This window comes from Mauremys mutica, chromosome 8, assembly GCF_020497125.1.
Source record: "Mauremys mutica isolate MM-2020 ecotype Southern chromosome 8, ASM2049712v1, whole genome shotgun sequence".
NCBI lineage: Eukaryota > Metazoa > Chordata > Testudines > Geoemydidae > Mauremys > Mauremys mutica.
In genome coordinates this window covers 104,278,897-104,295,625 of record NC_059079.1, presented here as the reverse complement: position 1 = coordinate 104,295,625, position 16,729 = coordinate 104,278,897, and the positions used below count along the sequence as shown (strand labels likewise).

General features: G+C 51.7%; 1 protein-coding gene across 2 annotated transcripts in view; it reads left to right on the top strand.

Annotated features, from left to right (window-relative positions):
• The window catches only part of PDGFRB (platelet derived growth factor receptor beta), a 60,158-nt gene extending 43,641 nt beyond the window's left edge, over positions 1-16,517 (top strand). Inside the window, exons 16-23 of one of the 2 annotated variants that reach the window (XM_045026461.1) lie at positions 1,621-1,787; positions 2,050-2,168; positions 3,188-3,310; positions 6,748-6,859; positions 7,194-7,293; positions 7,411-7,516; positions 9,397-9,635; positions 10,254-16,517. In XM_045026461.1, the coding sequence (XP_044882396.1) occupies positions 1,621-1,787; positions 2,050-2,168; positions 3,188-3,310; positions 6,748-6,859; positions 7,194-7,293; positions 7,411-7,516; positions 9,397-9,635; positions 10,254-10,407 (1,120 nt within the window). In that variant the 3' untranslated portion in view covers positions 10,408-16,517. Of the gene's footprint in view, positions 1-1,620; positions 1,788-2,049; positions 2,169-3,187; positions 3,311-5,055; positions 5,579-6,747; positions 6,860-7,193; positions 7,294-7,410; positions 7,517-9,396; positions 9,636-10,253 lie in introns of those variants that run through there. The other variant, XM_045026462.1, reaches the window with a different exon arrangement.
• Positions 16,518-16,729: the final 212 nt, after the last annotated feature.

Genomic DNA, 16,729 nt, shown 5'->3' with positions numbered 1-16,729 from the left:
ATTTCTGGCCCCACCCAGAGCCCATACCCCCTGCACCCCAACCCCCTGCCCAGAGGCCTCTCCCGCACCCCAAAACCCTCAGTCCCAGCCCCATCCCAGAGCCGCACCCTCAGCCGGAGCTGTCACCCCCCTCCCGCACCCCAACCCCCTGCCCCAGCCCGGTGAAAGTGAGTGAGGGTAGGGGAGAGTGAATGATGGCGGGAGGGGGGATGGAGCAAGTGGCGGGGAGCCTTGGCGAAGGGGTGGGGCCTCGGGAAAGGGACAGGGCTGGGGTATTCGGTTTTGTGCAATTAGAAACGTAGCAACCCTACAATGGATAGTTACTATTTAGGCAGTTAGGCCCAAAAGGAGACCTCAGGTTTTGTGTACAGGGTTACCATAGTAGCACATGCAAATGGGTAATTAGATATGCACCATCACCTGATTTGCACACTGTGATGGGATCTGTCAGGCCTTCTCTGCTGCCTGCTAGAGGCTTTGGGTCCTGACAGCCTGGCCCAGATCTTCAAAGTCTCTGGACTCTTTTGCTTAAGGAAAACCTGCTCAGGGCCAGACTACCAATGAGACTTAGTCCTCCCAAGGCCTAGAAGGGCCATGAGGAGACACTGACCAATAGGGAGCCAGCAGGCCAGTTAAGAAGGCTTGCCTGTGGCTGAACTGGGCAGTGCTGAGTGAGAGAGGAACAGGAGAGGAAGTTCTTAGTACCAGCCCAGAATACTAGGGGTGGCGGGGAGGCAGGGCTGCTCAGGGGCTTGGCTTCTACTTAAACACTGTAACTAAGCAGTCATCTCTTGTGTTTACTAGTTTAAAGGCACAGAGCCAACCTTGAGTTTGGTTTAGCATTAACCATTTAAAGACTGCACTCACAGCAAGGGCTGTTCTGCTCCAGCCCTGCTGCCCGCCTATACACAGGCATGCAAGCATAAGCAGGCAAATTTGCACATACTTCTGCATACAGACTGCAGGCCTCCCTCTAAGGACCCCGTTTGCCTGCACCAATGTGGGTTGACTCCTGTGCAAAAACTCACATGGGAAAAAATGCAGGCCCCAAATTGCAGGTGTGCTTTGAGAGGCTAGGCTCAGGCCTTGTAGGAGATGTGGCTAACTAAAGAATGAGGATTTAAAAAACTCTGTATAGTGTGGCTCCTGCCACCTCTCCTGAAAGAAGAGGGCAGTTCAATCTGCAGAGTCATTCCCAGTGCTTTCAAAGGTACCAGTGCTCCCCCTAGCCCCACCTGGGGTGGCCTCCTCTCCTGTGGAGGGAGAAGGAAATTCAGAATCAGATTTTTGCCCTTAGGCATGTGCAGATATGTGCATACAGGTGCGCACACCTCAGATATGCAACAGATTTCCAAGGTGCATGTGGAAAAGGGGCATTTGCTCACATGTGGCCATGCGAGTGCCAGTACCTGCTTCGTGCAGTACCTGCTTCGGAATTTGCACCCAGAACTCGGGCCTGAGCAATGATACGTGTGCCATTGTCCATGCCTACGTTTGGAATTCTGGCCCTCCGTAACCACAGTCCCTGAAATTAAGCCTCCCTTCTCTGAAGCTGAAATCCACTCCAACCTTTCTCTTACACTATCTGTTCTGAATGGTTTCTTTGCTTCCCCATTCCAGCCTCACTTCCTTCTCTGTCGAAAGCGACGGGGGCTACATGGATATGAGCAAAGATGACTCCCTGGACTACGTTCCCATGTCTGATATGAAGGGAGAGATCAAGTATGCTGACATTGAGTCTTCCAACTACGGCACCCCCTACGAGCTGGACAGCTATTCCCCCTCAGGTAACAGGAGTCCCTGGAAGGGAGGGAGATGGTGTTCGTGACAGAGTGACTGGTTTCCTTCGCTTTAGGAGCTGGTTGGGATGTGAGCTGATTCCCCCAGGGTCTGCTGGGCTAGAACAGTGCTGGCACAGTTTCTCCCACAGTGAGGCTCTGTGGAGGCCTGAAAAACCCCAGACCAACTTCTGTTCCCACCGACGCAAACCCCAGCTTTAATCCGCGTGGGAGCCTGGTAACAGCCGTTGTGCCTTTTTCCTCCCTCCAGCTCCTGAAAGGACGGACCGCGTGACCCTGATAAACGAGTCCCCGCTCCTCAGCTACACAGACCTGGTTGGGTTTAGTTTCCAGGTGGCCAACGGGATGGAGTTCCTTGCATCCAAAAACGTACGTGTGCCGAGTCTCCAGGTGGGTTTGGTGGGAGTCGGCTCTGAAAGGGAAGAAATCAAAGCTCCTTCTTGGTGTGTGACATGAAAGCCCTCTTGACCAGCCAAACCTTCAGTCAGGCTTCACCAGGAGCCGACTCTGCCTCTTTGACAATGCTGCCTCCCTCACGAGAGAACAGGCCTTTGCATCGAATAGCCACTGACCGCCTTGACTTGCTGGCACTGTCCTGGGGCCTGTGTGGCCAAACTACATGTTAAAGTAGGCCTGGCTCCAGTCAGGCCAAGCACTGCCTTCCAAACCCCCAGCCTGCAGCCCCTGAGAGCCGCTCTCTGGGTGGCCCTGGTGCTGTCTGGTTTCCTTGCCTCAGAGCCAGCCTAAGCATCCTCACCAGAGGCCAGTGCTGTGCCAATGAACAAACAGCCATCACTAGCACACTCACCGCCTAAAGGCTTCTGGAAACAGATGCGTCAGTGGGTATTAAAGCATGAGGAGAGAGCTCCCGGGGTCTCCAAGGCTAATTCGACTGGCTGAGCTTAGGTCAATTGTCAGTGTAACCAAAGCTCTATTGTTTGTAGGAAAAGTATATAGCTGGGGTGTGACAGCAATGGAAGCCCAGAGTGACATTTCTGGTGCCCCCACGAGACAGACGGGTCTCCCTGTCCCTTTCACATGCCTGGCCAGGCAGCTTGCATTAAATGAGATGCCAGGAATATCAACTGTCCGTGCTTCAGTGATGGACTGATACTGGAGGAGCCTTTTTTCTTTGCTGGTGCCAGTGCAATGCTTGAACAAACCCAGTGAGCATGCTATGTCCGGGGTACATGAAGACGTACCCAGGCTGGCTTAACCCTGCTGCTCCTAGACTCCAACTGTCCATCTGCAATCTGCATCATTGCTCGTTTCGCTGCTCTCTGGGGGGGTTTGCTCTGGTACCATGACAACCTCCGTGGCACCTTCTGTTGCTGGGGTTCTGTGGCCTGGGTCCCCCATCTAATGGCACCCTGTCTCCTCCCCTACAGTGTGTGCACCGAGACCTGGCAGCAAGGAACGTCCTCATCTGCGAAGGGAAGCTGGTGAAGATCTGTGACTTTGGCCTGGCCAGAGATATCATGAGGGATTCCAACTACATCTCCAAAGGCAGCGTGAGTCAGGGACCCAGGTCCTCTCTCTTCCTGCCCCGTTCCAGCAGGCGCACACACACACACACACACACACACCTTGTTCTACCAGGTGGGAATTCTCTTCCCAAGGATGGGGGCAGAACTCTCACCTGACTCCCTTGATCCTCTCTGCCTCCCCAAATAGTCCGAACAGTCTGTTATCCTGACAATAAATCATAGAATCATAGAACTGGAAGGGACCTCGAGAGATCATCTAGTCCAGTCCCCTGCTCTCACCCATCTCTGACAGGTGTTTGTTAAAAATCCCCCCATGATGGAGATTCTACAACCTCCCTAGGCAATTTATTCCAGGGCTTAACCACTCTTACAGGAAGTCTTTCCTCATGTCCAACCTAAACTGCCCTTGCTGCAATTTAAGCCCATTGTTTTTGTCCTATCCTCAGCGGTTAAGAACAACAATTTTTCTCCTTCCTGCTTGTAACAATCTTTTAGGTACTTGAAAACTGTTATCATGTTCCCTCTCAGTCTCCTCTTCTCCAACTAAACAAACCCAATTTTTTCAATCTTCCCTCATAGGTCACATTTGCTAGACCTTTAATCATATTTGTTGCTCTTCTCTGCACTTTCTCCAATTTGTCCACATCTTTCCTGAAATGTGGCACCCAGAACTGGACACAATACTCCAGCTGAGGCCTAATCAGCGCAGAGTAGAGCGGAAGAATTACTTCTCGTGTCTTTCTTACTCCTGCTAATACATCCCAGAATGAGGTTTGCTTTTTTTCAACAGCATTACACTGTTGACTCATATTTAGCTTGTGATCCACTATGGCCCCCAGATCCCTTTCCGCAGTACTCCTACCTAGGCAGTCATTTCCCATTTTGTATGTGTGCAACTGATTGTTCCTTCCTAAGTGGAGTACTTGGCATTTGTCCTTATTGAATTTCATCCTATTTACTTCAAACCGTTTCTCCAGTTTGTCCAGATCATTTTGAATTTTAATCCTATCCTCCAAAGCACTTGCAAGCCCGCCCAGCTTGGTATTGTCCACAGACTTTATAAGTGTTCTCTCTATGCCGTTAGCTAAATCACTGATTTAAGATATTGAAGTTGCCCAGACCCAGAACCAGCACTCATTATGCCCTTCCAGCATGACTGTGACCCACTGATAACTACTCTCTGGGAATGATTTTCCAACCAGTTATGCACCCACTTTATAGTAGCTCCATCTGGGTTGCATTTCCCTCGTTTGTTTATGAGAAGGTCACGTGAGTGCACTGGTCCCCCAAGTCAGGGAGAAGAGGGGGAGATTTCCCTCTGCCCCTCTTACTTTAACCCCAGCTGTACCTCTCATGGAACCACATGAACGTGCTTTCTAGGGTCCTATGCCGGAACTTAGAAATCAGCACTAGTAACCGCCCCCGAATACAGCCCCTTTTGTTCAAGGACCCCAGAGCACAGGATCACCCCTCACCCTATCCCTGTGCGGCTAGTCGCTCTGAACCATCCTTCAGACTGAGAGGCTGGGGCTCGGAGAGTCACAGCTGCATCACCACGAGTCACTTGCAGAGCTGGGGATGGGATCCGGATCTTCCAGCTCCCAGGCCCCTGCTCTAACCACTAGACCGCACAGAAAGAGGAAGCGCTTTTCTGCAGGCTCCCATGTGAGTGCTTTCAAGGGAGGAGATTCAGGTCTTACAGATCGGAAAGGGCTCCAGGTTCCAACGAGCATCCTCCAGGATGTTCTCTTTGTTTTAAATTCCAATAGGTGAGGCAGTGCTGGGGGAAGATGAATAATCCCTACCCCATCACATCAGCAATTCTCAAAGAGCTTTACGAAGGAGGTCAGTGTTATTACCTCACTTTACAGATGGGGAAACTGAGGCACAGAGAGGAGAAGGGACTTGCCCAGGGTCACTCAGCAGGTGAGTGGCAGAGCTGGGGCTAGAACCTAGGTCCTAAGTGCTAGTGCAGGGGTTGAGCCACCAGACCACACTGGAATCGTGTCAGGGCTCCTCTGTTCCACTCTCCTCCTCTTGCTGAATCACTGCCAGCCAGGCAAAGCTGGGAGTGGTGAGCTCGGCAGGGGTAGGTGAGCTGCCCTTGTTGCTTGGAAGACAGAAACAGCCAGTGTAACACAGGAGCCTTGGCCACCCCCCTCAGTTCATGGGCAGGGGGCAAGGCCCCGCCCTTTCCCCCTCCACAGCAGGGCTGGGGCTTTCCAATCCAGCTTTGCTGCCGCTGCTGTTCCGGATAAAATAGGAAATGAAACCAGGCCCCTTCGCAATCCTTCCTGGGGATTATTTCTGATACCAGTTGCGCAAGGAAATCCACATCCAGCACAGGGCACCATGCAGCTGAAGCTGCACGCAAGCTGATAGAGCCAGGCGAGTTTCAGTGCAGCACAGGCAGGGCCGGATTGGGCCAAAGACAGGAAACACAGAGAGAAGAGGACTAGGATCTCTATCTTGGTCCTCTCTTCCTGGCTTCTTAGAAATCTCCGGTCAGGTCTTGTTCTGTCAGATCTATTCATAGTAGGGTGACCAGACAGCAAGTGTGAAAAATCAGGACAGGGGATGGGGGGGTAACAGGAGCCTATATAAGATAAAGATCCAAAAATTGGGACTGTCCCTATAAAATCGGGACATCTGGTCACCCTAATTCATAGTGATGCACATTTGCCAGGTTTCAAACATCCAGCTTAGACTGGGATGGGTGGAAAGTCACCCTGTGACTGCATTTCAATGGCCTGGGGTCAGCTGAGTCAGTAGACTCAGTCGAAGGCTGGGTGTCCATGTCACAAAAGCCTCCATTGCAGCAATCAGGCTTGTTGGCTGAGATGAGAGTGGATGTAGAAACTGAGCTGGTGCCTGACCTGAGAAGGCAGCTTCTCCTGGTCAGAGCTGAGGTGCACTGGAGAGCGAACGTGAGGGAAGCTCGTGTTGCAGCTGCGCTGGGGGACGCTGGGGCCTTCTATCCCCAGGCTGTCATTTTGGCACCTTTTGGCAGCAGCTGCAGGTCTGTCTCAGAAAGCCAATAGCCATTTGGCCAGGCTGGTGTAGTGGCCCAGTAGGAGAACTCAGCCCTGGAAGTGAGGTGGCTTTGCAGGGCCAGAGCCTCTCCATGATGGTGTGAGTGGGGGAGAGACCTCAGCAGGGGGACAGCAAGTGTCGGTACTGAGTGGAACTGTGAAGGGGACTGCAGTTCTCCTTCCTATCTGACAAGGGTCAGTGTAACACCCTGCTCTGGGAAATGAGTCAAGGCCCTAAGGGAAACAGCTGATGCAAAGTGCTCAAGAGTTGCTCCAAGGGGCTCTCCTCAGCCTTTGTAAACTGGGCTCCCTGAAGAGTCAAGGGGAAGGTGTCCAACTTCCCTGCTTATTGGTTCAGAAGTGAGCTGTCCCCAGGGGCTTGGCTGACTCGTGGGCCTAACCCATTCCTGCTCTCTCTCGTCCTCACAGACCTTCCTGCCTTTGAAATGGATGGCGCCTGAGAGCATCTTCAACAACCTCTACACAACCCTGAGTGATGTGTGGTCTTTTGGGATCCTCCTCTGGGAGATATTCACTCTGGGTAAGTGCCCTGAGAATCACCCTCCTTCAATAGAACACAACCTACCTTCCAGGACCACACAGGTCCCGCAGGCCTTGTCCCTGAATCTCCCTCCAGTCCCACCGTGGGAGAAAGATACCAATCCCTGAGTCCCGTCCCACCCATGCCAGGAGGGGTCCTCTGTGACAGAGCCTTGTCCTATCACACACTGACTCGCACAGGACTGGTGATGAAGGTGGGGTAGGAATGGTGAACAGACGGGAAGGAGGGTGGTGCTGGTGTTATAACAACAACACTGACAGTGTGGTGGACCCTCCCTGTTAGCTTGGTTTCTAGCTCTTCTTTCTCCTCCTAGGTGGGACTCCATACCCTGAACTACCCATGAATGAGCAGTTCTACAATGCCATCAAATGTGGCTATCGGATGTCTAAACCCACCCATGCTTCCAACGAGATGTAAGTGTTCACCGTGCACGTTTGAACTAGCCACATCTCCTCAAACTGGCTCCATCACCCCTTCCGCCATCTAACTCTCTATGGTGTCCTTCTCCCCCCCGCCCCAAATCTCTTCAGCTATGACATCATGCAGAAATGTTGGGAAGAGAAGTTTGAGATAAGACCTTCCTTCTCTCAGCTGGTGGCACTTATGGGGAACCTCCTGGCAGATGGATACAAGAAGGTATGTCCCAGGAATGCTATGTTGGGAATGTGGGGAGGAGACTATTATAGAGGAAGGAGGCTCCAGTGGTTAGCGTACTAGCCTAGGGCTTGGGAGACAGGTTCAAGTCCCTGCTCTGCCAGGCTTTTTGTGTGACCTTGGGCAATGAGTCTCTCTGTACCGCAGTTCCCCATCTATAAAATGGGAAGAATAGCACCGCCCTATTTCACAGGGGTGTTGTGAGGATAAATACATTAAAGATTATGAGGTGTTCTGATGCTATAGTAATGTGGGACATGTAAGCACCTTAGTTAGAGATACCACAGGCATTTCTTCCTTTGTCTAAATTAAATATAACCTATCCTTGAAATATACAGAGTCTGTATGAGAAATGAGCCCCATTTTACAGCCAAACATATTCGATACTTGATGATACATCTTTCAGATGAGCTGGAGAACCGAGACTCTGACAAATTCTGATCTATAAGATCCCCAGGTATTTTGGGGAGGGAAAGGGGTGTTAATCCCATTCTCCAGCATAGGCGTCGACTCCATGGGTGCTCTGGGGCTGGAGCACCCACAGGGAAAAATTAGTGGGTGCTCTGCACCCACTGGCAGCCAAGCTCCCCTCCTCCCCTGAGCGTGCCACGTCCACGCTCCTCCTCCTACCTCCCAGCACTTCCCACCCGGCCGCCACCAAACAGCTGTTTGGCAGCGTTAGCACGCTCCGAGGGAGGAGCAGGAACATGGCTTGCTCAGGGGAGGATGCGGCGAAGAGGCAGGGTGGGGATTTGGGGAAGGAGTTGGAATGGGGGCAGCATTGGGGCGGGGACTTTGGGGAAAGGGTTGGAATGGGGGCAGGGCCCCATGGAAGGGGTGGAGTGGAGGCGGGGGGGAAGGGGAGTTGAGCACCCAGGGGAAAGAGGGGAAGTCGGCACCTATGTTTTCCAGGGCATATGCCAACTCAAGCAATTACATTCTGGCGATGTAAATCCCTCTTGCAGTTCAAACTGGACACAGCACTCTTCTTCACTTCCTGTCCTCAATGCTGTGGAGCGTTGCTGTGTGCAGTTAAACATTTGCCATTTCTCAGAGGTGGCTGGACTTTGGTGGCAAAGTGCTCCCTGTGTCTAGTTTGTATGAGATTTGGTAAAGCGCTTCGGGCTCTTTTGCGGTCAGTGGTGGTAATGAAATGTTAACAGTTTAATTCATAAGGCTTGAAATACATTTGCTGGTCAATTTAGAGAAAAAAATGAAAAGCGACACTGTTTCCAGCAATTTGCTATAAAGATCAATTTGCCGTAGGAAAAAAATCAGCAGCCTTTTGTAAAGTGACATTTCCCAGCGTGGCTGGGCAGATTGGTAATACCCAGAGCGGCCTGGATACGTAAGAGGAGAGGGACAAGTCTCAGGTGTGAGCATTGTCTCGTTGTTGACGCCCAGGATTGGGGCTCAGGAGATCTGAGTTCTGTTCCTGGCTCTTCCCCCGTGTTCTCGGGTCACGACATTCCACGTGCTTCCCCAATTGTCCAGCCATCCGCGGGCGTGCCTCGGATTTTGGACACAGAAGGCCTGGTTCTCCTCTCACTCGCACAGACATAGAGCACAATGGAGAACGGCAGTATCACCCCGATAGCTCAGGTGGCTCACCCAGAAATGGACGCTTGGAAATCGGCCTCCTCTCTCCCAGGGCTGCCCTGAGGGCTTCATTTACTCGTGTCTGGGAAGCACCGGGCGATCCTGCAATGGAGGGCGCTGTAGCTGTGCACGGTGTGGTGCTTCCAGTGGGAACAGGGCCCAGAGTCTGTAGTTTATATGCCTGAGGATGCCGGCTTGACCCCGGTTAGCGCAACCCCCTCTCACCCACCTCATTTCTTTTGTAACCTGCCCCGCGGGAGCAGAGGTACCAACAGGTCGAGGAAGAGTTCCTGAGGAGTGACCACCCTGCTGTTCTGCGCACAAGGCCCAGAATCCCCGGGGTCAGCAGCGCCGGGCTCACCCACAGCTCCGGCACCGGAAGTGTCCTCTATACAGCCGTGCAGCAGGACGGGGGGGACAACGATTACATCATCCCCCTTCCTGACCCCAAGCCCGACGGAATCGACGACGCCCCTCAGGAGGCTTCTGTCAGCCGGGCCAGGTAGCAAACACAGGCCTCTTCATGCTTCCCCCGAATCTGATCTCTGTCACCACTGACTGTCCTGAGACCTAAACAACAAATGCTTCACACAACAAAAGTGGAAGCAGGAGGGTGTGGTCAGGTAGAAAGGGGTCGGGGCGGGGGGAAGCGTAACGGGTAAAGCAGCCCCAGGATCAGCTCCCTTCACTCTCAGGATCCTTAAATCTACCCACAGCCTGGCCTTTCCCTTCACAGCTGTCCAGTTCTATCTGCACTGGCAGCTGGCATTCAAGGTCCTCACGCCGTGCTGGGCTGGGGGCCCGGGGAGAGGCTGGACGGCACGTTGTTACGTATACGCAGCGGCTAGCGCTCCAGGTGTGCACAGCCCATGGGGCGTTGATGGCTGCACTGTGTGCGCGTGATGGGGGTGAATTTAAGTTCCATTTTGTCAATCGTTCTGTGGGAGTTGGAGCCTGTCTAAGATGGAGGATGGCACTGGGTCACTGTGGGGCGTAGGTAGTAACTCCTCGTGCCACAAGAGAGCCAGCCGTGTCTCCCCTAGCAAGTGGGCCCTTGCTTGGGACATCAGCGATTACAGACAGCACATTTATTGCTCTCCTTTCTCTGCTCCCCCTTTAGTTCTACTCTGAATGAAGTGAACACAGCATCCACAATATCCTGTGACAGCCCCCTGGACCCACAGCAGGAAGGGGAACAGGAGGAACCTGAACCACAGTCGGGCTGCCAGGAGCCAAGCCCAGGGCACCACAACATGGAGGAGAGTTTTCTGTAGAAGGGGCAGGGCTGATGCTACCCCACAGCCTACCAGTGAGACCATCTGGGGAGCAACCAGACTTGGTGGAGAACCTGGGTGGGTGCTTCTTTATCCCACCCTCCGTCCCACCTCCCAGCACAACGTGGACCATAGAGGCACCTTTCCCCTCCCCCAGCCTCACTGCCACACTCCACCCCGTTGATCAAGCTACTGAGACGAGGCGGGTTCTCCTCACAGACAAACCTCTTCTCCTCACAGTGAAGTCTGCAGTGCTCCCAGACCAAGGGGCAGGGCTCCAGTGGGTCTCCAGAGGAGATGCTGCCCTTCACTCCATTTGTTTGATATCCCAGTCTCTTTCCCGCACCCCGGTGCAACAGGTGACTCTGAATTCCAGTGTCCATCTGGGCCGAAGCTGCCTCTTTGATGTTCTGCGTATCTGCCACGCTGTGGTACAACTGCCGTACGTGGCTGGGCTGGACAGACAGATTCCTTGCAGCTCCCTGGTGGGGTGTCGGGAAGCCGATAGGCCAGGCCACAGTCAGTAGAGAACAGGATCGTACTGACTGGGTTCTCTCTCAAGCACAACAGAGCTATTATAGCCGCTGAGGAGAAACGAGCCATGGAGAATCCAGTCACCAGGAGAAACCAGTCACGTTCTTCCCCTCTTGTCCTCTCCAGCCTTTCTGAGAGGAATGCGGCACCACACGCTCTGTGGTACAGGTATTAGCACCCTTTTCCTCCACCCCCAAGGAGGCGTCATAGGCTGACCCTCTTTCTGGGTTCCTAAGGGCCTGCCAGGAATCAGGGATGCTCTGATAATGACTCTGCTGTGGCGGCAGCAGCACATTCCAGCGTTATCTTCCTCTGTGTGGACTCTAAGCCTAGATAGTCTCCATATTGCTCATTTAAAGGGAACAAATAAGATCTCTTAATTCACTAGCCAGGGCCAGTATAGGAACACAAATGGCTATTCATTAATCCCCTAGTGCCACGGAACCTATCTCACCTGCTGGGAAAGTCTCTCAGCCCAGCTGGCTCCCGAAACTTTGTTTTATCTTTGGGAAGCAGTGGTATGAAGTTGTTCATACGAGTTCCCCTTTCCGTGCCGTCTGGGTCCCTCACGTGAATTGCAGCCTCTTGCCCTAGGTGAGTAACCAGGCTGCGTAAGCACAAGCCCAGGCGGTCCAGGGACATCGAGAGAGAGAGAGAGAGGTTGTGAAGTCATCAAAGAGCTGTATAGGGTTTATGGTCCTGCCACTTACAGTCTTTTTGACTGTACAAATACATGGGGGGGAAGCCAACTTTTAAACAACAAGCAGCATTTGTGTTTGCCAGGAGTAGCCGTTCTCGTGCTGACAGGATCCATGGAGCCTTGCAGGATGGTACATTTTGGGACCCAAGCAGAGGAGGAAGGATCAGGTTGTCGGATGGGAAGTGGGACTAAGACAGGGACTTTCTCTTAGAAAGTGGAATGCAAAATGGAAATGCTGGAGACCCCTCGTCTTGCATCAAACCCCTCCTCTACCCAATTGGCAGGGCTGTGATCTGTAGCACTCTGAGCTTCCACTCATTATTCGAAGAGTTAAACCAGGTGGAAAACAAGGAAACCATGAAAATCCCCCAAAACAGGAAGATTATGACAATGTCTTCAGCTTGGAAACCAGCATTTTCTGCCTTTTGAATAGCATCAAATTGCTTAGCACCCTTTTCCTCCGCACACGCAGTTCCTTCTAGCTCATCCACTTCCCTGTCCCTCTCACACACACGGTGGCTGTGCTCTTATTAACAGAGATGGTTGGAAATGATCAAATTTTCAATGACGTTCTTTGTGGAGGTTTGTCGGCCAGTTTATAGAGCCGTCTAAAACTGTCCACCGAAAAGCATTGACAATTTTGGTGTGTTTTCCAATCAGCTCTCATTAACGGTGACATATTTGTAAAGTTAAATCAAGAGGAACAGGTATCTGTGGCAGGGGGGTTATGTTTTTAATAAAATGTGAAAGCTAAATGTAGCACTTGTAGTGGTAGCCAGCCAAGTGCTACTGCAATACTGCAAACCATGGCCAGGGGCATTTCTCTATTTCCTGCACATATGATCAGATTTCTCATATCCCATCCTCCTCAGGAATCATTCTGTGAATGGCAACTCTTCCTACACATGCATCCTCTTGATCGTAGTGCAAGATCCGTGTTCAGTGGACATGACTCAAGAAATGCCCCAAACCACAGGGAAGCAACAAAACATAGATCCTCGGGGTTAGCCCACCTTTCCTCGGTTTCTTGGGTGCTCTGTAGGGCACAAGCCACCACAACTTCAGCCAGGTGAAGGGATACTCCTCTTATCAACCCCCCTGGAAGGGATACTGCTCTCATCAAATAGTGTCGTGCTTTTGTCCCAGATTTCTAAAACCTCTCAATCTGGGTGGATTTAATAGATCCCCTCTCTGGTCAGAGCCTTTATCTGCCAGGGCAGATTTCTCTTTTTATGGTGTCCCATGCTACTACTTGAAATAGAACCTGTCGTTTAAAGAACCCATTCGCTCCTGCCCGCACACCAGCCCTAAGCAAAATGTAGCTGTACAAATCTGACCTTGTGAATCTGGGGCTAGGAGTAGCCTGGCAAAGGTGTGCTGGTGCTGAACACTGTCTGGCTACTTCCAGCCCCCTGTGGGCTTGACATGAACAGTGTGATTTGCCTTCCGCTCCGCTGGGCTGGTTTCACATCCTGCTGCGAGCGTGCAGTGACTCGCTGCCTTGTGTCAGAGTGAGACACCCACTCGGATAAGGGCAGACAGCGCTGACCAGGTGAGCCTCCCCGAAGCTGAGTCCAGCTGGGTAGCCTCAGTAACACCAAGAAGAGAAAACCCTTTTCAAAGAAAGGAGTCTGCTTGTTTTAATTCCCCGCCAGCCAATGGATACAATGGTGGCAGCTCCATGGGCAAAGTACACCTACCCCCTTACAGTTGCCAGAAGAAATTCTGTGGCCAAAACCTGCCAGGGGTTAAGGTTCACACCCTCTCTCTCTCTCTCTCTCTCTCTGCTTCTGAACTCCCCACCCGGATCCGTCAGACTTCTGGGGGCAACAAATGTTTTAACCCATCTGTTGCCATCAATTTTGTAGCCATAATTTGTCCTGACGGGAACCGATTCCTCTAGGGTTTTTATTTTATATTGTTGCTATTTGTTTGTTTTTAGTGTTGGGGGATGGGTCCAGACTGAACCCCTTTTCCAAGGACCCCAAATGATGGAGTCTCCAAAACCCCAAAAGGGAACCCAGTGCTGCAGTTTGGGCCCATCGCCAGTATATTTTTTTAACTCCTATTTTAATCTGCAGTCATTACAAAGTTATCCGCTCCAATATATGCACTTTCCTCCTGCCAGTCACAATTTCTGTGCGTCCAGGGGTCTTGCTACACTACAGTGTCTCTCTCCATATTTAAGATGCTTCTCAGACTGACATGTTTGACTATTTAACTTTTGTCATTTTCAGTTGGGTGGGTTTTATGTAAGGAGAGTCGTGTTTAGTGTTTTGCGTCGCATTATAAAGTCTGGAGCACAGTGGACTTTACTTGGAACTGAGCTGTCTCTATTCACCCCTGCGGGGACCAGCAGCTCCTTGGTGGAGTCGGAGCAGTGAGATGGGAGGTAGACGTGCAGTGGCACGGAGCAATCAGTAGAAAGTTGGCCAAAACTGGTGTTAAAGACCCACCTAATTTAGGATCGTCAGCTCTCTGGGAGGTACAGCACCAACAGGCAGGAAGTATCCAGGGTACTTGATAAGTGTCGGATGGAGATCCTGAGGAACGCCATGTTATGTCAGTACACAATCCTGGACTAAGCAGGGGAGGGATATCTCATGGCTGTATCCTTTTGGGAGAGATTTGCCACATCCCAAGCACCGGGCAGGGAGGGGATCCCTTCCTTGTTCCACTGCACAGAGGTTAGAAAAAGAACTAGACTAGCATGTCATTAGTCCATCTCCTCCTCCCAGCCATGCAGGGTTGTTCCCTACAGGATTCCTGCTCCAGCTGACTTTTAACTTGACCCTCGCCCTTGCCTCATAGCAAGCCAGGTGGCAGTCCCAGAACAGGTGGGGAGTGAAGAGTGACTGGCCAGCTGCCCCCACTCTTCCCCCATAAAGGGAGGGGGAATTTAAAGAGACAGAGCCTTCATTCTGACCCTTCATCTTCCCCCACATCAATTGATGCCAATCCCAGCTTTGCCAGTTTTTGCAAAGGGGTTAAAATATTGGCATAGGCTCACACAGCTGCCACACACGCATGCAGGGTACCAGGGAAATGCTCTCCTTTCCCCACTTAAGACAATGCTAAGAGAGTGGCTGGCTCCTGACCCTGCCCTACAGCGCTGGTGACCCGAAATACGACCCTAAAATGGTTTATCTGCAGTGTTTCTATTCAGACAGCAGAAGGGCAACTGATCTGCAGCTTTTACATCACACTGCTGCAGGTGGCAACTCTGCTCCATGACGCATGGAACCAAGCTGCTGCAGCCCCTGGATTTCCAGGCCTGTATGGACACTTGCTTAGGTCAAGCCTATCAGAAACCTGGGCTGATTCAGACAGGTCACTGACACAAGCCTAACACAGCATGTCTCAGTGACGTGGCAGCAGCTGGGAATGTAACACATTGGGAGGGGGGAGAACCATTAATGAAATTTTGCCCAGTGAAATCAAACTGCAGTGAAATGAGCCACCCATCCCCGTAGCATGTCTCCTGGGCTCCTCCTCCCCTCACTTTCAAGCCTTGTTATAGGCTCAGCAGCTTCCTTCCTACTTGCAGTCGTTTCAGACCTAGCACATCTCTAGTGGCTCTAACCTTTGTTTCAACCTTCTGCGTTTCTGAAGGTATTCCATGGGTAAGAGAGAAAGTGACGCGCCAGGTCAGAACCGACGCAGGACGTCTGACACAGGCTGTCTCTTCCGTCACGCCCTGGGCTTCGAGTGGCGGTGCTGGAACGGAAGGGAGCACCCTGCAGGGAAGGGACAGGGGATTAGGAAGCAGGTCATCTTGAGCCGTGATTGCTTGATGCAGAGTTAAATGAAAGAGAATCACATCTTTTGGTTGGAGCCACTCAGCAGTGCCATTTTTAAAGGTGAAGTTACACTGATGCTGGTACTCTGTGCTCATGCAACCTGGCAGTCATGATCACCTCCACGCCTTACAGACAGGGAATGGTGGGGAGGGGCCTGCCCGCCGAGCAGATTATCAGCCTCAACCCATTTGTTTCTCTCTCTGGTACTTTTCTGGGCCCCATTACGGGGGTATCTGTGCGCCCCACAGTCTTTAGTGTATTTGTCCTCACAGCACCCCTGTGGGCCAGGGCAGGCCTCGTATAGGCACTGTACCGAAGGGAACTGATGCCCAGAGAGGCTAAGTGATTTGTCCAAGGTCACACAAGTGATAGAGCAGGGAAATGTACCCAGGACTCCCAAGTCAGCACCCTCCCCACTGGACCAGTTAAATGGAATTCCCAGCTTCCCTTGGAGGAGCAAACCCTGCACTCGGGTAGTGTAAATCTGGAGTGCCTGAGCGCAGGCCTGCAGGAGTTCTAGGTTTGCTCCTGGGTTACCGTGAGAAGAGCTTGGCCAGACGTGATTCGTTCCCTCTAGACTTGGGGGATGAATGAAATTGAGGAGCCAAGCAGTGGGAGGGCACATGACACAGGGGACTGGTCTGTCTCCCTCCCCCGCACCCCGTTTGCTGTTTCCCTCTTTATAGACTGCACTACCAATTCCAACGCATTAGTGAGTTTGCCCATTGATTTCTCTCCTCTCAGCCCCTCCCTCACCCCCGCACGGTACAATATGGATAATCTGTTGGGATTGCACCTTTTTATAGCACGTTATTAGGCCTGTGTGGAATCTCTGAACAGAACAGAGCCTGTATTTGCATTTTTCCTATTAACCTCTCCTAAGCCGTCATGAGGGCAAGACACGCAACTGCGTTCAAACTAAGGTACCAAAGAGTTAACGTTATCCTAGGTTTACAAATATATTTGTAGAGTTCTTATTAAGCCACATTTATACCAGTGAGATATTATTTTTTATGCTGTAAACTTTATATACATGTTTTTAAGGAAAGATTTTAAAATTAAAGGTGTTTCTTTTTCAACCGTTTTCTTGCTGGTTCCTGATTCGTTTGCCTTTTGGGGAGGTTTTGGCTGTTTTTCTTTCCATAATCTCCTGTCTGGTTGCGTTTGTGTTTTGGTGGGAATGAAGATTAACTGTGGGGAGGCTAAGGGAGAGGAATGTTAATATGCTCTGTCGAGCTCCCCAGGCTTAGGCAAAGCTAAGCCATCGTAGCGGGGCGAGATGGCCCAT